Raw genomic sequence first — 25,729 nt, forward strand, 5'->3', positions numbered from 1 at the left:
GTAGGAAGGAACTGCTGATGCTGGTTTATACTGAAGTTAGACGCAAAATGCTGGAGTAGCTCAGCGGGTCAGGATGAAGGGTTCCAACCCGAAATATCACCTATTTCTTGAAGGCTACTGGAAGCTGCTTCCACCTTATCTGCCAGCAGTTGTCTTGCCCTTTCCGAACCTGCTGTGTTAAAATGTTTCTCCTCATGTCACTCGTAGTTCTATTCCCCTTTATTTAACATCTGTGACCTTCAGGCATCTATTTGTCCACCAAAGGGAACGCCTCCCACTATCCACTCTGATCAGATCCCTCATCATTTTTATGTACGATATCAAAAATCCTCTTGGCCTTTATCGACCGCAAATAAAACAATCCCAGCCTCTCTTACCTTCCCTTGGAACTGCAGTCCCTCATCGCAGGAATTATTCTTTTATCATTTGTTTTACTCTCTCTACTGCCTTCAGTTCATTTCAATAATGTGGCAATCAGATTCTCTCTCCAACCTCACACCCGACTCCCAAAAATAAATACTGAACAGTTTGTAATATGATCCAGATTTGTAAAGTACTATGTAATTGAACCTGGCTGCTCTATCTCGGAGTTTGTATAATGTAAATGCAACTCTTCTCAGTTAAGTTTAATTATTGATGCGCGCAGTTGATGTAAAACAGACCTAGGCGCCAATTAAGGAATCAAATTACTGCCTCGCCTTGCAGTTAGAACAAGAGTGATTCAAGATGCAGAGCTAACAAATGACATGAAAAGATGAGGAGAACAAGTGTACGGGTCTGAGCGTGGAGGAGGGCAAGGCTTGAACCCAGAAAAGCAATGCAAAACAGAATGAAACCAGCAATTAAATAATTTTTAAGGCCCCATTTCCTAGTCTGCCATGTCTGTTGTTTCGGCTCGGTGCCAAGTCTGGAAAACTGTCAACATAATCTGGATTCCACATCAAAGGAGATCCAGTGTGTGGAATGCATGGAATTCTAATCTTGGGAGCTAGTGTTTACTGTGACGATATACCCATTCATTATTGCTTTGCGAACTTGGATAGCACCAGGAAATTCTAAATAGTTTGAAATGTGAAAGGTAACAAATTCACAAGATTATTGGAAAGTGCAGAGGTAACAGGGGCCTCTTTCATAGAACTAATCATGATTACCACGGACCGTTCATTCAACGTTGGTTCGTGAATGGGAAATCCTGTGTGTGAAATTGCCGATTTGGGTTGACTACGAAGAATTAAGATAATGAAAAACCTGTGGGACAACTTCTTCTCTCCACAACCAGCATAATGTTATGCTGAGAGAGTGGCTTTTACATAACCTGCCAGTCAAATTGCATTGGGAGTGATGAGACTGAGAATGCACTTTGAAAAATTGCTGGTTCAGGGACTCAACAGCATCTGAAAGGGAACAGTCAGTAAACTTTAGCTATGAACTAGAAATATACAAGATGTTTTCTTTCCACCCACATGTGTGGGGACTGATAATTTTCAACACCCACCACAAAATTTCATCAATTACTATTGCAGCATTGTGACTCAACAGAATCTCAGTTTCTCTCATCTCATCATAACTAGGCCCAATAAGGCACACAAATATTTATTTGAAAATGTTCACTCTGCTCCCTCTGCTGATTGAGACGTGTCCAGGAGATCATAGTGTGTTATCTTTTAAGAAAATTTACTTCCTGCACATTGCAACTTTGCCCACTTAGGTACTGAAAGAGGTCCCTTGGAGGTCGAGTTAGTACTTACACCAAACAACACATTCAAGTCTCTGGTCAATGGAAAAGTTCAACCAACTAACTTGCTTGCTTTTATTCTTGGATAGTTTAAATTTGAACACCTTGACCTCATTAATCTGTTGAAGTGGAAGAATACTCATGAACCAATTGGTTCTTACAATTGCATCTAATTGGTCACAGCAAAGTCCTCTGCACTGGAGTAGATGTAAATGCTTAAAGAAGGAATTATTCTTACAGCTTTCTTTGTAAGATTTGAACAGGCTGAGAATCAAATACTATTAAAAAACTGGTATTTCAAGCCTTACTGAATGTAAGCTTAACCCATGAGTTGACAAAGAATTATAATCAAAAGGACGATGCTGTTTGTGTAACCAATTATTTTTAAAAATTGGTCTGTTAAAATGGGTGGCACAGTTACTGCCTCACAGCTCTAATCCTCACCTCTGTGGAGTTTGCATGTTGTCTTGATGACCACAAGGGTTTCCTCTGGGTGCTCCAGTTTCCTCCCACATCCCAAAGACATGCAGATTTGTAGATTAATTGACCTCTGTAAAATTGCTCCTAATGTTAGGGAATGGATGAGAAAGTGGAATAACATAGAACTGGTATTAACAGGTCAGTGTGTGGACTTGGTAGGCTGAAGGGCTTGTTTCCATGCTGCATCTCTAAACACAACAGCTAATTGGGGAAAGCTTACAAATTATGCAAGACTCAAACCAAGTTCAATATTAGATGCTGTTGCCAAAATATAGATCTAAAATAACTAGCCCAAGTAATCTATAATAATCCATTTAAATGAGAACTGGACACCTTCTGTGGCAGGGCAGAGGATTTTTTTTTGGGGGGGGGGGTGAAATCATGTCACAGAGCCAGTCAGTTATTGTTCAGAATGTGTTCCTGGACTGGTATCTATCACCTAACATATGACATAGATAGCGTAGACAGAAAGTTTTCACAGGGTGGAACTATCAAAGATTAGAGGGCATACCTTAAAATGTCAGAGGGGGTAAAAGTTTAAAAGATGCGCAGGGCGAGTCTTTGTTTTTACACAGAGTGATGGGTGCCTGGAGCAGATTCAGATACAATAAGGCATTTAAATAGATGTGCATGGAATGGAGGGATTTGGATCACATGCAGGCAGAGAAGATTAGTAACTTGGCACCATGTTTGGCCCTAATATTGTGGGCTGCAGAGCCTGTGCCTGTTCTTGGGTTGGAGAGGAATATTAGTGAACTTTCCTCTGTCTCTCCCACCCACCCCTAATTGGCTAGGTTCTAAAATGTTTCTCCACACTTACCTGGACTAACGTTCCTCTCTTCCAAACCTCCCGACCCCCCTTCACATTTATCTTGTTTTATGTCTACCCCCTGTGCACACACTTTTCCCCACATGTAATTTTATGTATAGTTTATGTTTTTATGTTCAAGTCTGTGTGTCTGCAAAACTGCTTGCATGTAAGGTTTTCATTGTACTTGTATCACACCATACCATGGCAATAAACTCAACTAGTTGGACCTGTTGTCAGATTAGAAATGTGATAAATGCAAGGGCTTTTATTATAACCACATTTATATCAAACATCCTGGAAGCAAATTAATTACTGCTGATGTTCTTATATATCCATTATAAAAATAGAGATTATCCAGAAAATTTGAGTTTGTTTAATTTTTGAAAAGAGTAAAAAAAACAGTATCAGTAAAAGTGACTAAGGTTTTTGAACTGTTGTTAAAAAACTCAACAAGTTCATTAATTCTCTCCAGGAATATAACCAGATGTTCTTTCCTGTCATGGGTATAGATAGATTCTGGTTCCAAGGTAATTGTAACTGCTCTCTAAAGTGACTCAGCAGGTTGCACAAGATTGCTGCTAGTGCTCCACTACTCTCTTCTCTGGGCAAGTGGGAAAGGGAAACAAATGGTGATTTTCTCATTGTTGCCCACATCACAAAACAAAAATGCTTTTTCGTAGTATAAGAGAGCTAAAGAGAAATGTGTCCACTAAAGGATTTGCATGTCATGGTATATTTGTGGATTGTCACACCCTAGAATGTGGACTGTTCCCAGGGTCAATGGATATGTTGTATATCAAACCAACAAACCTAGGAAGAACAAAGACAGGAGGAGATTGTGCAGCCTCTCGAGTCATGTTACAGCATCACAGAATCATGGAGCACAGAAACAGGCCCTTTGGCCCAACTCATCCACGCTGACCAATATGTCCCAAGTGAAGGTAGTCCCCATAGAATGCATGGGAATCCATAGTCCAATTCTATAATGTGATGGTTAATCTGTGCCTGCCTCTGTCCTTTCACATATACCAAATTCTTGAAACTTTGCCTGCATGTCACTGCTCAAAGAATGAGCTACTCACTTGTTGAAGGTTAATTTGACATCACTGGCTGCATTGATAAGAGTCAAATAAAACCGCAAAATATAACAACATAACTAAAGAAAAAAACAATGTTGTAAATAAAATCCAAAGTTTAATATCTTTAGGAGAAACAGTGTGTGTGGCAGTGAAATGACATTATCATCATACCACCAGCTGATGTAATGGACTAAATTGTTGGCCTGCTAATGTTTAACATTGTCGATGAGATTGGGAGAAATGATGGAAATGACAGTACAATTTTACATTTCCTACTCTCCTCATGGCACCTCAACCTATTCCTGATGAACATCATCTCATATTAAACAGAACTGATAAAGAACACACCAGAGAAAGATGAAGACATCGCACTCAGATTTGGCCAGCATGGAATTGGCATTTGGTGAATATAAAGTCTTCTTTCACTGACAATTTGGTTCATGTAATCTCATTTTACGCCACAATTACAAATCAGCAAACCAAATATGGTCTCTCTCTCCACAAATAGGGGCAAGTTCATGCACCATAATTTCCACATGGTGAATCTTTGCATGTCATTTCATCAGACTTTACATACCAAGTCTTTAATTTAAAAAATAAAAACCAGCCAGTCGTAACTAGCCATGAGATTAGGTTGCGGGTGGACAAGAATTTAGTGAACTTTTCCCACTCCTATTCCCTCAGGTTTACGTTGGTATAAATGGAACCATATGGGCTGGGATGAAGTTTCATGCCCTTTCCCATCTCATGTGGCAGGCCTCTTCAGATAAATTTGAAACACTTGGTCTTGTCATGTGGTAGGCGTGTTTTGAATAATACAGAGTCCACACGGAATTGGGTGTAGAGCAACGGCATGTACCCATATACTTTCACAAAGAAGTTGATGCACTTGTGCCTCTCGTGGAAGTGGGAGTCATCATGCGATAATGCCTGGGGGCAACCTGGGCAACGGAAAGTCCAACGTGATGTGACCTGGAAGGAGAGCAGACAGACAGATTACAGATCTGAACTCTCAACTGGGAGGGTTGTTGTGGGAAGGGAGGAACACAAACAAACTGCTACAACCTCTAAAGTCTCTGTAAAGTCAGACAATGAATCCTCTACTGTTTCCATCCTGTAACCCGCACCTTTCCGCTCCAGTTACATGCAAGAAGCAAACAGGTTTCCATTTAAAATTGTGGTTGTGACATTTTATTATGTGTACAATGTAGTAAATGTAATTGCTTTTAAAACAGGAAAACACCTCAAGGTGCTCCATACAAGTATAATTGGAAACTACGTGGGAAATATTAGGAAAGATGGCCCAAAGATGGCACACTACTGCAGTTAATGGAGCTACTGCCTCACAGTGCAAGAGACCCAATTTCAATCACAGTGTTCTGGTTTCCTCCTACATCCCAAAAGTAATAGGTATTAATAGATTCATTGGTCACCAAATTTCCCCGAGCAAGGGAGAGTGATGGAATCTGGGGGAAACTGATAGACATTTGGGGAGAACTAGGTTTAGGAAAGAAAACCCAGAGCATAGACCAGGTGCGAGGCAAGACGAGCAGCAGGCTTAAGTTTAAGGCGTTAGAGCAGTGGGCTCAAGTTTACAGAAGGTCCAAGGTGGGAGGCAAGTCAAAAGAGAACTGAAATAGTCAATTCAGGAAGTAATAAATTCTGCAGGTAACAAATGAATGAATGAATGAAAATAGAGACATGTTGTAGGACTGCAGATATTATACTGAACTAATGATCCAAAGATGAACTCTAATCTTATATGGAAACTGGGGCATTTAAATTCAGTTAGTTAAATTAATCTGGACAAATTCATCAGGTCACAAATCCATCAGGTTCTCAATGGTTCAACAGAGGGGGAAGGGGAGTCAAGGATTTTCTTGAAATTGGAGAATTCAAAGTTCAGTTTATTAGGTTGTAGGCTACCCAAGGTGGAATACGAAGTGTTGTTCTTCCAGTTTATGCGTGGCATCACTGTGGCAGTAAAGGAGGCCATTCTACAATGCTGAGTACTCCCAGAACCCCTTTCTCATTATTCCCCCAACCCTATCTAAAAGACTACATCTCCAGTAGTGTGGTGTTCTCTTATGTGGCACCAAGAAATATCAGCTTGGATTACGTGCTCTGGTTTGTGACCCGAAACCACATTTTGACAAAACCTGCACAATACTGTCATTACTGTAAATTAATGCTCCTTCACAAGTCAGTGATGCTTAATTAAAGTGCCTGAATTTACGGAAACAATGCTGGAGTAACTCAGTGGGTCAGGCTACAACTCTGGATAACACGGGTAGATAATATTTCAGGTTAGGGCCCTTCTTCAGAAAGCTGGAAAGGAGACAAAGCATGCCAAGTGATAGGTGGATAAGGTGAGGGGGGTTTGGTTGGCAATTGGGTGGATCAGCCATGATCTCATTGAATGGCGGTGCTGGCTCGAAGGGCCGAATGGCCTCCTCCTGCACCTATTGTCTATTGTCTATTAAGACCAGAGATGAAAAAACAAAACAGCTACAAATTAAGGAGAGAAGAGGAGTGAAACATGAAGCCAAAGGAAGGGATATAGGTGGAAGGGAACAGGGATGGGGAAAAAGGGGCTGGATAGTGCAAGAAATACTCGTGTGTCAGTCTATTTCAATTATTTTATTGAGGTGGTCTCATTAACTAACAGCCATGTAACAACAATTAATTATTTCAGTCTCAGTAACACTAACCTTTGTGGTGCCTTCCTAGTAATATGGGAGAATAGGAAGTTCATAAAGTCAGAAGGAATAGGGATAGAATTAGGCTATTCGGCCCATCAAGTCTACGCCGCCATTCAATCATGGCTGATCCGTCTCTCCCTCCTAACCCTATTCTCTTGCCTTCTCCCCATAACCTCTGACACCTGTACTAACCAAAAAAGGTCAATATCCTCACAATTAATGTACTTTAAGTAGGTGGCCTGCGATATGACATAGGAGTATAGGTACAAAGAAGAGAGGGGAAAGAAAAAAGCCAGAGGTGGGGTTGGGTTGTTACCTAAAGTTGGAGAATTCAATGTTCATACTGTTGGGCTGCAAGCCACCCAAGTGGAACATGTTCCTCTAGTTTGTGTGTGGCCCAACTCTGGCAATGGAGGTGGCCCAGAACAGAAAGGTCTGTATGGGAATGGAAAGTACCTGACCACACTTCCAATACAGACAAAATGCCTCCACTCCAAACTTTTCTTTAACATGTCTACTCCAAGATTCTTGAGAAAAAACAAACTGCAAGAGGAACTATTTGGTGTACTCAAGATTCCTTGATCTTGTCTATCACAAAATAGTTTGAAATATCGATTATTTCCATTATTTTATTGCAGTGGTCCCATGAACTGACAATCACAGGACACCAGTTAATTATTTCAAATCCAGTAACACCAACCTTTATTGGTGGCTTCCGGGTAATATGGGAGACGAGGAAGTTCATGGCAATATCCTCGCAATTAATGTACTCATCCACCATGTCTCGGATAGCCTGTGGCATGACATAGGAGTATAAATACGCATAGTACTGGAAGAGAAGAGGAAAATTATCAGATGGCAGTCTGCAATTCCCCTGCAAGTCAAGTGGAGAAAGAAGGAAGGGATGGGTGAGATACGAGATGAAGCTCCCTCCCTAACGTCTGACTCATTCTCTCTTTGACCAAGCTTTTGCTCACGCGCTTTATTATCTCTTCCTTTGACTCATTGTTAATTTTTATTGGAAAATGCATTCTTAAACCACAATGAAATTATTACTAATGAAGCAGAACGTCAAAATGCAAATCTACAGTGCCCTCCATGATGTTTGGGACAAAGACCCATCATTTATTTATTTGCCTCTGCACTCCACAATTTGAGATCTGTAATAGAAAAAATGTGGTTAAAGTGCACATTATCAGATTTTAATAAAGGCCATTTTTATACATTTTGGTGTCACCATGTAGAAATTACAGCTGTGTTTATACATAGTCCCCCCCCATTTCAGGGCACCATAATGTTTGGGACACAGCAATGTCATGTAAATGAAAGTAGTCATGTTTAGTATTTTGTTGCATATCCTTTGCATGCAATGACTGCTTGAAGTCTGCGATTCATGGACATCACCAGTTGCTGGGTGTCTTCTCTGATGGTGCTCTGCCAGACCTGTATTGCAGCCATCTTTAGCTTATGCTTGTTTTGGGCGCTAGTCCCCTTCAGTTTTCTCTTCAGCTTATAAAAGGCATGCTCATTTGGGTTCAGATCGGGTGATTGACTTGGCCACTCAAGAATTAACCATTTTTTAGCTTTGAAAAACTCCTTTGTTGCTTCAGCAGTATGTTTGGGATCATTGTCTTGCTGTAGAATGAACTGCCGGCCAATGAGTTTTGAGCCATTTGTTTGAACTTGAGCAGATAGGATGTGTCAAGACACTTCAGAATTCATTATGCTACTACCATCAGCAGTTACATCATCAATGAAGATAAGTGAGCCAGTTCCTTCTGCAGGCATACATGCCCAGGTCATAACACCCCCACCACCGTGTTTCACAGATGAGGTGGTATGCTTTGGATTTTGGGCAGTTCCTTCTCTCCTCCATACTTTGCTCTTGTCATCACTTTTTCCAGAACTGTGGTTGCTATTTTAAGTACTTCTTGGCAAACTGTAACCTGGCCATCCTATTTTTGCAGCTAACCAGTGGTTTGCAGCTTGCAGCCTCTGTGTTTCTGTTCATGAAGTCCTCTGTGGACAGTGGTCATTGACAAATCCACACCTGACCCCTGAAGAGTGTTTCCGATTTGTCAGACAGGTGTTTGGAGATATTTCTTTATTATAGAATCGCGGGGCTTGGGTTGGCCCACTGCGAACCTTTCACCATCCGGCGCGGCCTGGAACAGGCCGTGGGATTTTCTCCGCCCAGCGGGGGCTTCAATGTCGGGAGTCCCGACCACCGTGACGTGGCAACTTCAACAGCCTGACCATGGGAGAAGACGGCAGGGGAAGAGAAAAGACATTCTGGCCTTCCATCACAATGAGGTGACTGGAGGAGACTCACTGTGATGGATGTTTCTTTTTTTTGTTTTGTGTTGGTTTGTGATTGTGTGTATAATTGCTTATTTTTATTGCTCTTATTGTTGGACTGTGGGTAATGGAATTTCGTCCAAAAGACCCTTTTTGTTTTGGATGACAATAAAGGCTATTCTGATTCTATTCTGATTCCGATTCTTCTCTCATCAGCTGTGGAGATCTTCCTTGGCCTGCAGTCCCTTTGCAATTAGTAAGCTCACCAGTGCAGAAATTTTGGTTTAAACCGAACAAAGACACAAAAAACTGGAGTAACTCAGCTGGTCACACAGCATCTCTGGAGAAAAGGAAGATGTATTGCTATATACAATCAAATACCAGAGTTATTCTTAAAAGTGACCTGAACAGACCATGCCAATCGGACTGACCTCACTCTGACTAGCTAATTCCAACTCTGTAGTGAAAGGATAATGGAGCTGCTGGACACCTCTTGAGGCAATGCGAGAACTAAATTCTACAATTCCCTCTCTAAATCACTAATTTTTTCTCCTTAATATTTTTCCTGGATTCATGTTCTAGATTCATACTAGTGTCAACTTCAACTGTCCCAGCTGGTGGAATTGCTGAAAAGGATGTAGTTTAGAATAAAGTAGAAATTGGTATCAAAAATAGCGCTTGGCGTGGAAAAGATGAAATGCGCACTTGCCAGCTGATCATGATCCCAATGTAATTCTTAATAACAATCTTCACTGTCCCTGAAACCACTTTTTTAAAGTGTCATCTGCAAATGTATTAATTATGCCTTGTGCATTCTCATCCAAATCCTTGATATAGATGATAAACAGCAATGGCCCTACCAATCCCTGAGGGACAGTACTAGTCACAGAACTATTAATAACTAGGTTCACCATTAAGTAAACAGTCAAAATGGGGCTTGTGAATTGATCTTGCCACAAATCATTTTGAATTGGCAGGAAATTAGGGGGTGTGTATAATAAAGGTTTTTGGTAATTTCCCCATATCCCATCCAATTTCCTCTTCTGATCCTGAATCACACTTAAGATGGAGATGAGAAGGTACCTTGTGAAAGAAGGCAGCACCCGTCAGTACCATGGAGAGTTCACAGGAGTAGTTGGAATTGTACAGCCAGGATTGGTGGGACATATCCCAGGCATGATACCTGCCAGGAAAACCCACAATTCGATCTCTTGCCTCTCGCCAAACCCTGAGGAAGACATGGTGAAAGGAAGTTTAGTGCCAGTCTTTAGGACAGATACAATTCTCCACAGGGTTACCAAACAGACAATTATGAAGATGTGTTCCACTCACCGAAAGCCAAACATGATCTCGTCATGACGAAGATGGGCATCATCATCAATAGAAAGAATTGCCTCAGTTTCAATAGTATCCCAAGGTAGGAAACGATTATTTAAACTATTCTTATCAGTGTGAACAACCTAAAAAGGAGAATAAACCACTTCAATGGAGATTTTTTTTTAGACTCTCGCATTCAATCCAATGATTTGCATTTCAAAATCATAGCAGCATCCATGAAGATTGTACAAAGCATTGAATTAATTACACGATTCAAACTACACGAGTCTCCTCAGTAGCAAATACCTGAACCAACAAGGTGATGTGATAAGACGGTCCATCGTTATTTTCTTTTCGCTATCTACTCGTTCTTGATTTTCTCCTGCTTTTGGACTTCTAGTGCCATAATCACGGAGTTGTGAAAAAGGGAAATCGGTTCCCAATCTTCTATATTAAATCATTCCAGCACAGTGGGTAAGATATATTATTGCTGCCTCATACTACCTGTGACCTGGGTTTGATTCTTATCTTTTGGTGCAAACTACACATTCTCTCCATGACCACAAGGCCTTTGCGCTGTGCGATGCAGTTTCCTCCCACATGGCAGGTTAACAGGCTTCTGTAAATTACCACTGAGTGCAGGTTATTGGCAAAATCATTCAAAGGGTCGTCGATCGGTAGGAAATAAGGGGAGAAATGGGACTGATGGGATTTCTTCCCTGAAGGCCAGCACAGACCTTTTTGTGTTGCTATCAGTGTCAGATTTAACAACAACTGAAGTGAGCAACAAGAGGGGATACATAAGCCACATTTATGAATGAAAATAGTTGACATTTGGACAGATACATGGATAGGAAAGGTTTAGACAGATATGGGTCAAATGTGTATGTGAGCACATTGCTTGGCATGGACAAGTTGGGCTGAAAGACCTGTTGCTGTATGACTGTCAGTGCAGTTCAGAGGTGCTACCATTTTTCAAATGATGACAAACTAGGGCCATTCTTGCACTTTGAAATGAACACAAGATTATGGTAACAAAAAGCAGGAGCACTATCCAGCACATCCAAGTCTTTTAAAAAAAGGTCTATGATCATTGGATCTTTATACAGTTCTGCAATTGTGCTGTGGAAAAATTAGTTCCTATATTTCCCAATTTAGAGGTCTGACAAACCTCCGACTTGACTATTCCTGCTTGTCCAGATGCTGCACGATCAGAGTATTTCCAGCATTTTTTGCTTTTCTTTGCATTTTACAACATTGACTGCACATAAAAACTAATTTGAAGCAATTCGGGCATAAAAAGTTCCATATAAAAGCAAGCCTGTCTTTCTAAGATGACTTTATCTCCATGTTAATTAAATATAATTTTCTGCACCCAGCTGCTCTTTGAATTTACTCTATCTTAGCATCATTTTTCTCAACTCCTCTACTTGCTAATGTGATACCCCTTAACTTGTAACAAATCTGAAGCTAGTGATGTAGTTTCTCATCGAAACCAACCACATCTATATGAAAGTGCTTGAGTTGCTAACAGTGTTTTTTTTTTAATCTTGTGGATTTTTTTTTCAGCAACCTGAAGTGTTTACAACTCAACGGATGCACTTTCAGTTTTCATTTCAGATTTCTAGTATCTGTGGCATTTTGCATCCCCTAGTTCCAGTTTCTGCAACACATTCCAGCTTTGTTTTATTTTCCTTTCCTTTTCTGTGTTCAGCTGTCCCATTCTACTTTCATTTCCCCCAGGCAAATCATCTGCAATTAACAAGCCTTTGCCATCCTGTCCTAGTGAGCACCACAAGTCAGAATCTCCCAGTCTTCGTCCTATTGCTGACACTGCATTCATAGTCACCATCCCTTTCCTTTCCCCAGTTTTAAATATTCTGATTCTTTTTTTTTCTCTGGGTCTGCAAAATCAACTTTCTCTTCCCTGCCGTGAGGTGGGGAGTGTATGTCTGTAGAAGTTGGATTCAGACCTAGTTGGCCTAAGGCAGGAACAAAAAGAGCAACATGGATCACCCCACTGATGACCAAAATGAGGCTAGAATATTAGTTCAAGACCAAATATGTCACCAGAATTCCATATTAAAGTTGTTACGCAAATGTTGGTTGCTATTGTTGCAAGTAGGTAGCGCGTTTGTGCAAAGTCTGTAATCAGGAGAAAAGGTTTATCAGAAGCGAGTAAGGTTTATTAAAAAAATGCTGACTAACTTCCTTTTTTGGACATTCGCCAAATTAAAGAATTAATGATACCCGGTTAAAGTTCAGTATTCTTGGGGCATCTCAAATGATATTCTTCATGCTGGTTTAATTTGTGGCAATATGGACCAAACTGTGCAAACAGCAGATGTACAACCTCATGCAAATATTATTTTTTTCAGTACTCAAGATATTGCAAATTACAATAAGTTTCCAAAACAGGATAACATGCAAGTTGGTGATTGTTCAGCTTCCTTGCACCTGCTGTTCTAATCTTCTGGGAGCAAATCAAAGGTTTCGAAAGCATTTAAAGAGCTTTGGCAAAATGTTGCAGTGAATCTAGTTGACGCTACACACTGGAGGCAGCAGAGAAGAGAGTAAAAGTTTAAGATGGATCCCGATAATCAATTTGTTGAACGTTATTGGAGCTGCATTTATACTGGCAGATAAGAGTATTCCGCCACATTTTTGACACTGCCTCATTGACAGAAGAAGACATTACTCAAGACAGTAAGCGAGTCACTTACAGTAGGATACTCAGCTTCTGATTTGAGTTCATTGTCAGAGTTTGTGTTTGGCTGGTCCAATTGTGGTTGGCTGGTCTAATACATTTTGATGGTGATGGCCAGAATGATAATCATGATAGGTTCTGTTAAAGTAATGCCATTGAAGTACAATTCTCTCTCATTTGCTTACTCCTGTCTCACACATTTGATTGAGTATTTTGAGCAGGGTATTTAACTGAGGTGATTGACGCAGGATAGCAGACTTTGTTCTATGAACTTTAGTAAGGCATTTGACAAGATCCCACGTGGTGGGCTGATTCAGAAAGGCAAGACAAATGGGATCCAAGGCAAAATGGCTCATTGAATTTAAAATTAATTGCATCATGCCAAATGTATTATCATGTTGTTATGCAAATGCAGGTTGCTGGTGTTGTAAGAGGGTGGCTGGTTTGTGGCAAGTTTTTAGTCAGGAGAAACAGTTAAAGAACATGTTGATTTGCTTCCTATTTTGGACTCTCTCCAAAGTTCAAGTTCAGTACTTTTGTGGAATCTCAAAAGTATAGTATTTTTGGTATACTTTTGAGATACCAGGTGATAGATAGGAGGCAGAGGGTGTTAGTGAAGAGATGCTCTTCGGATTGGATGTTAGTCGTCTACCACAGGGAATGGTGCTGGGACCCTTGTTGCTTGTAATACATATAAATGACTTGGATGTGAGTGTTGCAGCAATTATTAGCAAATTTGAGGATAACACAAAAATTGGTGGGGATGTAGATAGTGAGGAAGTTTGTCTATGCGTACAGCAGGGTATCAATCAGATAGAAAGTTGGGCAGAACATGGCAGAACAGATTAAACTTGACCCAGAGAAATGCAACATAATGTATATTGGGAAGTCAAACACGGCGAGGATATGTACATTAAATTGTTGGGCAAGGATAAATTGTTTTGAACAGCAGAATCATGGGGTTAAAATCTATAGTTTCCTGAAATTGGTAACAAGTTGATAGGATGCTGAAGACATAGGCCTTCATAGATTGGGGCAGAGAATATAAAAGTTGAAATATTGTGTTGTATCTTTACAAAACACTGATTAGACTGCACTGGATTATCTTGTGCCTCTACAGAAAGGGTGTGGTTGAGGAAGAGAGAGTGCAGTGGAGATTCACTAGATGTGACCTGAATCAGAGGACTTTACAAATGGGGAGTTATTAGATAAGTTGGGATAGTTTTCCCTTGAGCCAAGGAGGCTGGGGGACAACATGATAGAGCTATATAAAATTATAAGAGGCATAGATTGGGTAGATAGTCAGAATAGATTTCTCAGGGGAAGGGTAGGGGCAGGGATATCAAAACAAGACTGCATAGGTTTACGGCGTAAGGAAGGCAAGTTTTGTTTCCCCTCCTCGACTACAAAGAGTAGATGAAATCTGGAAATTGCTGCCAGACAAGATGATGGAATCAGACAATCCTTACAAATATAGCCGTTTGTTGTGCACTCAACACCAGCCAATGGAAAATGTATTACCACTTTAAATTATGTTTGATGTTATCAGGACTTGTAGATGTCTTGAAACATTTTTTAAACGTGTGTGGACCAAGTTTGCAATGAGATGTGAAGCTGAATAGTACAGAAAAGAACCCAAACATATTGTATCCAGGTATCCAATGGTGTAGCTTCTGTATAGGTGGGGGTCTTGGGGAAAAGTCAAATCAACCACATGCACTTCTGATAGAGATATCTGCTTCAGGGGAAAGCCCAGGGCCACTCCCTCTCAAATACGCCACCGTCGCCTCAAGTACGTCACACCCAGGAAAATGAGTTTCCTCTTGGGAAGCTCAACATGGCAATCTCAGCAGGGGCTGCTGCTGGAGGCAACAAATTGTGCATTTGTTCTGTTCACAGGTCGTGGTGTCCATGGAGGCAGCCGTGGGAGGCCCTGCAGCAGTTACGTGAATGGGTAGATCGAGCACAGCCTACAGCATAGATCAACAATAGAAAGAGCCGATGGCATTGCGCTGGGTCAATCCCACACCTACTTCATCGGTCCAGAGTCACCAGGCCTAAAAGTGCAAAAATACGAAATTTCATATCTCCTTGGGCTCAGATTGAACTTTTCAGATATTTGCAAGATGGCACTGGAACATAATGACCATCTGCGTGCTGTTTCAGAAGAGGATCTACTGCATTCACAGAGAATACGATTTGACTGGATAATATGCAGAACAAGCAATTTGCCATATCTCTGTACATGTGACAATAAATAAACTAAAACTAAAATAACTAAATGTAACGGACAAGATTTTACTCTAGTGATTGATGGTGCTGCAAGGTTCATATTCGAAAATACTAACAGAGTTTAAAATTGCCTTGCTGTTGTAGCTGGATAATTATTGCAGGCATCTGGGGAATAATTATCTGGAGCAATGACTAAAAATTATTATATCCACTGCACTATCAACAACTCAAATTCATGTCAAACATCCATGGGAAACTGCACCCATCCTGGTCAAATGAATAATTTCCTGTTTGTCTACCACGGTGGTTTCCAACCTGAAAGAAAATCTCTCTTGTTCAGGCTTCGTGGAATATGCAGCCTTCAAACCCCCAATAAACACCCACTGGTGTTTTCAGGACTGGAGCTCTCCTGACAATTCTCTGGGTCTCTGAGGACCTGGCATACTCTGCTGGCAACCACTGCTCTGGAATGCGCACGAGAGTCAGGAGTCAAATGAGATTCCTGCAACAAAGAGTAATATCAGGCACACTCAGTTTATTTTTGCGTAGAAAGGGTATTGAATGAAATGCAGAAAATGGAAGTACATGTGATTTATTAAGATCAATAAAGATTTTGTTGAATATTGAACATTTGTGGGATTAAGCAGTCTCCTCATGTTGCTGTGGGCACATCGGAGATGGCTTGCACCTGTCCTACTAAGTTGAGCATTTTGTAACCCAGATGTTTTCTGCACTTGTGAAAAGGCTGTCTATGTGATTCAATGTGGAAGAGGATAAAAATATAAGCTTGCATTTGTCTTGTGACTTTTACAACCTCAGGAATTCCAAAGCATTTCACAATCAAGGGCAGTGTTGGACCAGTGGTTAAGTTACCAGGCTAATCGTCCTAAAGGCAAACAATCCACAAATAACAGTTTAGCCTCCACCATGACAGCTGTGAAATTTAGCTGCTTAATAAATACAGCTAGTCCGAGTAATTTGACCGTGTCATTAATGATTCAATCTGGTTAGTCAATGCCCTTCAGGGGATGAAATATGCTATCCTTACACAGTCTGGCCTATACACAACGCCAGGCCCACAGCCATGTATCGGATTCTATTAGTACAAGGGTAATAAATGAGAACTGAGAAATAAGAGCAAGGCATTTGGTCCCCATTTTCCAACAAGATCATGGCTGTTATTCTCTCATAAACACAATTTTCCTGCCTTATGTTTCCGTCACTCAATTCCTTTAGAAACATCTAGAAATTTATTGATCTTTATTTATATCGAACACAATCAATGACTGAGCTGCCACAGCTCACTGGGGTAGAGAATTGCAAAAATGTATTTATTATCCTCTAAATGAAAACGTTTCTACTAATTTCAGTTCTGATTACTTTTTCCTCCTCAGAATCAGAATCAGAACTGCCTTTATTGTCATCCAAAAAAACCAAGTCTTTTGGACGAGGTTTCGTCACCCACAGTCCAACAATAAGAACAATAAAATAAGCAATTACACACACAACCACAAACCAACACAAAACAAAAAAAGAAACATCCATCACAGTGAGTCTCCTCCAGTCACCTCCTCACTGTGATGGAAGGCCAGAATGTCTTTTCTCTTCCCCTGCCATCTTCTCCCGCGGTCAGGCTGTTGTAGTTGCCACATAGTTGTTGTAGTTGTCCTCCAAGCCTCAAAGATCTCTGCATTCCTCCAATTCATACCTCAACAGATCATCTATTTTAATTACCAACACCAGTGGTCACACTTTCTGCTCAATGGGCCCTCACTTCCAATTTTATTCTGGAACACAACCATTCTCCCTCTCTTAGGTTTTAAAACCTAATAATTTGGTGGTTGGTCACAGTGCTATTTGGACACGAGGATCTATATTTTGGTATGTAGCCTTAACATCAATTTTAGCTACAATATGAAACACTTAGCCACTTTAGTCAGGTATACAGAGTCATAGCAGTCTGCAAATAGACAATTTTCCCTAACCAGTGCACGCCAATCAGGATGCTCCACTAAGTTAGTCCCATTTGCCCACAATTGGCCCATGTCCCTATAAACCTATACTATCCAAAGTTCCATTCATTTCCTGGGGTCTAGAATCCCAGGTGGGAGGAAAACAGTTTTTGGTCATGAGAGGAGGGAAAGGAAAACATCGTGTGTCAAAATTACACCTGCGGTCCATTTGTCTTGTGTTTTTGTTGGTTTTTTTTGTCTTAATTGTAGTTGTGATGTGGTGTTTTTGTGTTGTGTACTATGTGTGTATGTGGGGGGGAGGGGGGGAACTGTAACATTGTAAATATGTAAATATGTATCCCTTCCGAACGGAGACCCGACCTTTGTGTTCTGGGCCGTGTCTCCGTTCCATCTGCGGCCTACCATCGGCCCAACTCCTGGAGCTGGCGGCCTCCAGGGCTCTGGTTCGCAGAGCCCGCGGATCGGACTTACCACCACCGGAGCCGGCCGTCTTCGGAGGCTGCGGGAGCAGCTGCGACTCGCCTTAGGCTCGGGCCGCGTGGATGCCGACATCGGGAGCTCCGGCAGCGGCAGCGTGTTCGCCCGCCCCGGATCACGGGGCTTGGGTCGCGGACATTTCACCGTCCGGCGCGGGATATTTCTCTGCTGGGCGGGGGCTTCAATGTCGGGAGCCACGACCGCTCCGACGTGCAGCAACAGCGGCAGCAGCAGCGTGTTCGCCCGCCCCGGATCGGACTTATCATCGGCGGAGCCGGCCGTTTTCGGAGGCTGCGGGGGCGGCTGCGACGCGACGCGCCTTGGGCTTGGCCCGCTGTGGTCCGTCCGGTGCGGCCTGCAACCACAACAGCCTGACTGCGGGCGAGGACAGCGGGAGAAGGGAAAGACATTGTGGCCTTCCATCACAGTGAGGAGAGGACTGGAGGAGACTCACTGTGATGGATGTTTCTTTGATGGATGTTTCTTTTTTTGTGTGTTTTTGGGGTTGGGTAATTTTAATGCCTATTTAATGCTTTTATTGTTGGACTGTGTTTTGGGGGTTTTGGGGTTGTGTAATTTGAATGCCTATTTAATGCTTTTATTGTTGGACTGTGGGTGACCGAATTTCGTCCAATATTGGATGACAAATAAAGCTATCTTGATCTTGATGTTCAAATCCAATCATAGTACCACGGGGCATTACGGAAGCCAATAATATGTCAAACAGTCAATCAATCATGGAGGTTTGATAAAAAGATAAAGTTCATTCATTCTGCAGATCTCAACACAGCCAAGGCTGGAATATAAATAACTTTTAAAACATGCATGCCTCTTTGCATACTTACAAGTACAGGTAATCCAAATTTGAACTTAAGGTTTTAAGAAATACATTTAAAAAAAATCTAGCAGCTCAGAACATTACCGATATAGCACATATATAGAAGAGTTTCTTATCATAAGCAATACACAAGTGGAAGGAACACATTCTTACCACAATAGGCACTCCGATCTCAGGCCACACAAGGTCCTCAGATGGTGGTTTGGGAGAGTTCCATACCACAATGACTTTATTCAAGTAAGGAAGACCATTTAGCCTCTCTAAAGAGTTCATCAGGACTTCCTCACGCTCGTAGGTCAACATTACGACTGTGAACTGTTCCCTGGGAACATTCCCACCTAGAGCAGCCTGGAACTCCTTCCCAGAACCTCCTGCTCCGCCACCTATCGGTCGGAATCCGGTTCCAGATCCGAGGAATTTGGCCTCAGAGGGCAAGGTGGGGTCAAGTGGCGTGTGCGGAAAGAGGTGGAAAGGTCCTGGGGCAGAATTCCAGGCTCTGTAAGTGTCCCGGACAGTGACTGTGAAGTTCCGCAAGTATTTAGGGGAGGCATAAGGTGGCTCAGTCTCAACGGGCCCCAAGTCCAGGTCTCCTGTGTCTGCCATGTTGGGATCAGTACCAGCAGCCTTTCCAGTCTTATGAGGGATCTCCTTAGATGGTTCTTCTGCAATGGGAGCTGCAGGGATTTGTATCCGGGTCCGCACAGTGGACAGGATGGTGCTCAGTACATTGTCTGAAGTGGAAAAATAAGTCTCCCACAGGAAGCGGCCCTGACGTCTCATGTTAAGCAGATCGCTGTCCGAGATGCTTCTCAAGAGGAAATGCAGTTCAGTAATGCGTGGTTTCGGCACCACCAGAGCTGCTTCACTCCAGTGTATCATGTCATGGTAGGGTAACTGCACGTGTTCCCCAAGGATTACTGGAATGGCTCCAACCTCCAAAGCTTCAAAAAGCCTCATAGAACAACCAGCAGAAGCAACAAGGTGGCTGTTTCCCGGAGTTATGATTAATACAAAGGTGGACAATTTCAACAACTCTAGCCTGTCGTCCCTCTCACCACAAAGCGCCCACTCAGTTGGTAAAGCAGGCCGAGGCTGGTTCTTACAGGTGAACTCCACAAGGACCAAATCCAACTTACTGTCCTGAACAGCTTTCAAGGTGGCGATAATCCGATCATCGTAATCTGCTGGAGCATTGCCCTCAATCTCCTCCTCAAACGAACGAGCCTCCTGCAAACTGGACATGAGCGATTCTAGTTTCTCTCCTTGGAAGCTGAAGAGATACTTCCTTTTGACCGGGACTTGGGGTGGAATCTCCAAAAAGTTGGGCTCGGACATGGCATGGATAAGGGGTGATGGGATGAGATCAAAGCCAGGACGATACTGAACATCATAGAAAGTAGACTGGGCAATCATAGCCCTGCCTGTGCTGATGTTATACAGCAGGTTCTGAGTCTGGGACCTCCTGGATAGATTAATGAGAAGATGATTATGTCCATCGGATCGCCAATAAGGGAGGGAGTGCAACTGCTTTTCAATTTCAGTGGATTTCAGTTCCGATGAATCTTGTACTTCCCCGACCAAGACCACGTAGACACAGGCAACATGGGGATCGTTTGTAACATAGACGTTAGTCCGAGCAGTTGCCTGGAATGCCTGTTTAATTAACGGATCGATAAAACTGCTGAATTGATACTGTTCCAGTGGGTAGATATAAACTGGAAATCCAGACGTCAGTGGGCACCGAGAGTAATCAAAACAAGAGTACGAGCGACAGCTATTGGGGAACTTTGGCAATGGGAAGTTGGTCTCATCTTTCTCTGGCAAGAGGCGGATTGGCAGCGAGAGTTTGGGCTGGTTCTGTGCCACCAGCTCTTTGTACGAGTGCTCGGTTTGGCTGATAACATTCTTGAGCTGAAGCAGGTCTTGCTTGGCATTCTCAATGCTTTTCTTGCATGACTCAATCTTCAGGTTAAGTTTGGCGATTTCACTGTTGAGCTCCTGCCGCTTGGCCTCAAGCTGGAGCAGCTCCTCACTGACCGATTCCCGAATCCGGCACAGGTCCTGTACATGTTTGACCTCACATAGAGCATTACCGGAGCGCGGTTCAAAGATGCGTGGACCAGAGTCATCAAGGTTGTCGATGGTGGTCAGGTAGTAATGGGCAATCAGAGGGAAGAAGACCAGTATGATGAACAGGGTGAAGCTGAGCCAGGTTAGCCGGATGCGATTGGACCATCGTAGCATGCACGGTTGCCCAACATTCCCAACACCTCCGTTCCGTAGCATGTTATAAACTGGCAAGAGGTAGGGGGAAAACGTTTTTAAATTAAAAAAGGGAGAGGGGAGATGAAACCCTCTCTCAATCACGTTTGATCAGAAGCCATGATAGGGAAACATCTCACTCATTGTCCAAAGGGTCATTGTATACTTTCCTTCAATATTCTCGAGCTATTTGCAATTTACCAATAAAATGGAAATTTCATTTTCTTTCTTCGTCCTTTCTCAAAATGTTTTTCTCCTCTCTCAAGACTACCAAACCAATTAAAATCGTTCAGTTTTCACTTTCAACTTTGTTTCCACTGGAGGTGCCACTGATGGTGACGATGATGAAGGGTCTCCAAGGACCATGACAGATTCCTGTCAAGTTGGTTGTCCTCATCAGTGACTCTTAGCATCTTGTATTAGCAGTCCAACAGATAATCACCATTCACGGCCACAGTAGAAAGCAATAGATAATCTTGTCCTTTCCCCCCCTCACTTCGGCATCTGTTGGTAGCATCACCATCTGCAATAGGAGAGATTTCAGGTTAGAGGCTTCAAACAAATCAAGCAATTACAAAGCATTGGAATCATTTCTTTAAACAAATAAATCAATGAAGCTGAGAGTTAATTACATTTGATTCGCACACTGTAGTTCAAATTCTGCACTGTTCCTTGTATCTCTAACCTGTTCCAGTCCTACGATGCTCCAAGATTTCTGCACGGCCATAATCCCACTGCACCATAGAGAACAGATACTCTCTTATGTTAACTCTCACGCTTCACTCAATTTCTAAAACATGAACCTCACCCCATGTAAAAATACAAAGGAAACCCTTGCCCTTTTCAGTATGTTGTTTTATCAAGGAAAGCTAGCGAGGCAGGTATGTTTTGTCACTCATGAAGTGAATAATTTGAGAACATTTAATCCAGTAATCTGAGAAATTTACTCAAGTACTCCAATACTATAGTAGTAGAGGTTGCTCAGGCACATTTAAAAAAAAATCACACATGTCCAATTGGAACTCTTTAATATCAATCAGGTATCACAAAATGCTGGAGTAACTCAGTGGGTCAGGCAGCATCACTGGAGAGAAGGAATGGGTGATGTTTCGGGTCGAGACCCTTCTTCAGACTTCATCAGTCTCGACATGAAATGTCACCCATTCCTTCTCTCCAGAGACGCTGCCTGACCTGCTGAGTTACTCCAGCATTTTTGTGATACCTTCGATTTGTACCAGCATCTGCAGTTATTTTCCTACAATATCAATCAGGTAGTCAATTCAGCCCATCATGGTCTAAAACCTATATTAATGCAAATCAAAATGAGGCTCTAGTCATGGTATACTATGTGGCATATCTGTATTACCTCTTGTCCAGGAATGTGTTGAAGGGTGGATGGTAAATGTAAACATGAAATAGTAGACGGAGATAAGGAAGCTTGTTTCTCTCAGCAGTGTGTTACAGTAGACCACCCGCGCCCCGTGCCACTAGTAGCGTAGATACACTGCAGTAAATAGGGGCTTATGATTGGCTTGGAGAGGTGATGGTGGCGCGGGCCGCCTAAAAGGTGAGATAGAATAATGTCAAGATGCCCTTGTATTGTGTTTGGCTTGTATGTTATGACTAATGAAATAATTGGTACACATGCCGTCGATAGTATATTTTCGTATAGTTGTATCTAACAAAAAAAGTTATTTACTGCACAGTATAACTGTCAACTAATTCTGCTGTGAAGGCAGAGAACTGGTGACCAGTTAACTGCTGCCATCTCCCCATGATATCATGCAATAAAGTCTCTTGAAGCAAACCTGCAAAGTCTCCACTTTTCATTTTCCTTTAATTTCCCTCTAATTTAATTTATTCCACACAGAGCCATCCGCAATCTTAGAATCAAGCTATTTATAGTGAATAAGCTACAATATTTTTTTCAAATGCAGTCACTGTTACAATGTATGAAATGTTGTGGGCAATTTAAACACAGCATGCCCTGCAAGCACTAATGTGTTAATTATCAGATTCTCTAAAAGGAATGATGTTCATGATTGAAAACTAGTCCACATGAGTCTTACATTTAGTGCCATGGGATTCTACACATCTACCTGTGTAGGTGATGAGGCCCTGATTTATCATATCCTCCAAATTATTTAAGACATTGCAGTATTCCCACAGTACTACACCTACAGATTCATCCTAGAGTTTTGTGCTCAGGTTACCTCAGTGGCACTTGAACTCATCATTTTCTAACCCAGAGTGCTACCAATAAAAAAGAAAGCAAATAAAGCTGCATGTAATTTGGCCCTTAATATCCTCTCCACAATTCAATTAGATTACAATTGATCGCAGACAACTTTCCTAATACATTATCAAAATACAAATATGACATGAAAATGTGACATGAAAATCTCAAACAAATATGACATGAAAATGTTGTCACTTTTAGATGTGCTGCCTGATCTATATTATGTTCCCATTTTATGGGGTTATTACAATGCGTAAAGTCTATTCCTACAAAATGCAGTCTGTACCAAATTATAAAACAGGAGAAATCCCAGAAGATCTGTTTAACAAAGGATGGTACGTTTCTTGCTTGCAAATAGGAATTTCATTTTTACCCTGAGCCAAAGTTCCAACCATGCAGCTGCTTCATTGTCAAAATACCTACTGGCACCTCTTCAATCACTTGATCCCACCTCAATCCACCTGTTACTCATTATTATTGCCACTTGACTCGATTATTCTAATGCACTCTTGGCTTACTTCCCTTCTTCCTCAAACTTGGATTCGCCCAAATCTTTGCTGCATCACAGACCATTCATACAACAGCATGCCCTCCGTTAGCACACATGCACCACCACAATCCCATCTCCTCCCACAATGTAAAAGTGTTTGATTAATTATCTTATTTTTCAAATAGTTCTGTGGCTTTGCTGCACCCCTCACCTTTTACTCTCCATTTCTCCACCAGTGTCTGACAATTACACCCATGACTCTACATTCTCCAAAGAAATGCTGGAGCTTGTTGCTTTTATAAGGCACCATGAAGTATAATGGGTGGAACATGAACACTAGTATGGGCTTGTTGGGTTGAATTTCCACATTTCTGTTGTCTCACTTTCCACGCAAAGAAGCATTGATCAAGTTTAATCAGGTTATGTTCAAATTACTCATGCACTGTGTCCCAACATGATTTTTTTAATTAATTTAAATTTGAGAACAATTAATTCAAACTGCTTCAAACTCTTCCCTCGGGAGCTTATTCTTATAAATTGACCAGTCGTTTAAAAGTGAAATATGGACACTAGAAGTAAAGCAGTAGTGCCTATCTCGTGTTCAGTGTTACCTGAAACTAGAGGACAGAGGACCTTTTTTTTTAAAAAAGGAGAAAAAAAAGCAGTGGTGCAGGGTACTGGTATAAATCTCATATTCTCTGAATAATTCCATCAGTGTCTTCTTCTGTTCTGCTTGTTGGAAATCCGTCCCTGTGAGTTCCACACATTCCATGTTCTAGCATAGACCATCTGCACTGAGCAGCTGCTTAATTACAAGCACATCACATCTAATTTTAAACCAACAGCTCCAGACGTTGCTAGTTCCCCTCACTCCATTTTTCTGATCATTCTGTCAAAAACTGATAAGAACTATATCACAAAAGTAGTGAATTCACTGAAGCAAAGAAATGGATTCCAAATACATGAAGCACATTGTGGTTGGAGGTCATTCACACTTTGCTCCAGCTTTGCACCATCATTCAACTCCATGCCCAAATGTAATGTCTTCCATCTCTCTCCCTCCCCCCCCCCATATTCCTGCTACAACCCACCAGTTTTCAAACATAGAAACATAGAAAATAGGTGCAGGAGGAGGCCATTTGGCCTTTCGAGTCAGCACCGCCATTCATTGTGATCATGGCTGATCATCTACAATCAGTAACCTGTGCCTGCCTTCTCCCGATATCCCTTGATTCCACTAGCCCCTAGAGCTCTATATAACTCTCTTTTAAATTCATCCAGTGAATTGGCCTCCACTGCCTTCTATGGCAGAGAATTCTACAAATTCACAACTCTGGGTGAAAAAGGTTCTTCTCACCTCAGTTTTAAACGGCCTCCCCTTTATACTTAGACTGTGTCCCCTGGTTCTGGACTCACCTTACTGCCTTACCTACTCACCTTGCTGGCTTACCTACACCAAAATACCACCCTGGAAAGTTTCCAGTCAGGTTTCAGGGCCCACCACAGCACAGAATCTGCCTTGTTGAAGGTACACAACGACCTGCTTCTCATCATCGACACCGGCGACTGTGCAATCTTGCTCCTTCTCGACCTCAGCACAGCGTTCGATACAGTGGACCACACCATCCTAATTGACCGTCTCCGGCACGGGGTTGGCGTTGATGGCACTGCCCTGAGCTGGTTAATTTCCTACCTCAAAAATAGGAGTTTCTCCATCAATATAGGCAATTTCTCCTCTTACCCAGTTAGCCTCTCCTGCGGGGTTCCACAAGGCTCCATCCTAGGCCCCATTTTCTTCTCTCAGTACATGCTCCCCCTCGGCCAAATTATTCAAAGGCACGGCATTTCTTTTCACTGCTATGCTGATGACACACAGCTTTATCTCCCCCTGAAACCCAACAACCGGTCAAATTTAATCAGCCTCATGCACTGCCTTGAGGACATAAAATGATGGATGGCACAGTTAAACGAGAGCAAGTCTGAGGTCATCCTATTCAGCCCCCCCATCTCCCCCGGACTCCATCAAAACGATAACAAGCAGCCTTGGAAGCCTATCCTCCCAAGTCAAACCTCATGTCAAGAACCTTGG

The 25,729-nt window shown here is 42.0% G+C and overlaps 1 protein-coding gene across 3 annotated transcripts in view; it reads right to left on the minus strand.

Annotated features, from left to right (window-relative positions):
- Window positions 1-4,232: 4,232 nt before the first annotated feature.
- extl3 (exostosin-like glycosyltransferase 3) overlaps window positions 4,233-25,729 on the minus strand; it is a 52,773-nt gene continuing 31,276 nt past the window's right edge. For 2 of the 3 annotated variants that reach the window (XM_078399156.1, XM_078399157.1), the window contains exons 2-6: window positions 18,803-21,434; window positions 10,438-10,565; window positions 10,189-10,333; window positions 7,508-7,636; window positions 4,233-5,077 (exon numbers count right to left, since the gene is read on the minus strand). In XM_078399156.1, the coding sequence (XP_078255282.1) occupies window positions 4,868-5,077; window positions 7,508-7,636; window positions 10,189-10,333; window positions 10,438-10,565; window positions 18,803-20,935 (2,745 nt within the window). In that variant the 5' untranslated portion in view covers window positions 20,936-21,434 and the 3' untranslated portion in view covers window positions 4,233-4,867. The remainder of the gene's footprint in view (window positions 5,078-7,507; window positions 7,637-10,188; window positions 10,334-10,437; window positions 10,566-18,802; window positions 21,435-25,729) is intronic. The other variant, XM_078399158.1, reaches the window with a different exon arrangement.

Source organism: Rhinoraja longicauda, chromosome 5 (assembly GCF_053455715.1).
Source record: "Rhinoraja longicauda isolate Sanriku21f chromosome 5, sRhiLon1.1, whole genome shotgun sequence".
NCBI classification, from domain to species: domain Eukaryota; kingdom Metazoa; phylum Chordata; class Chondrichthyes; order Rajiformes; family Arhynchobatidae; genus Rhinoraja; species Rhinoraja longicauda.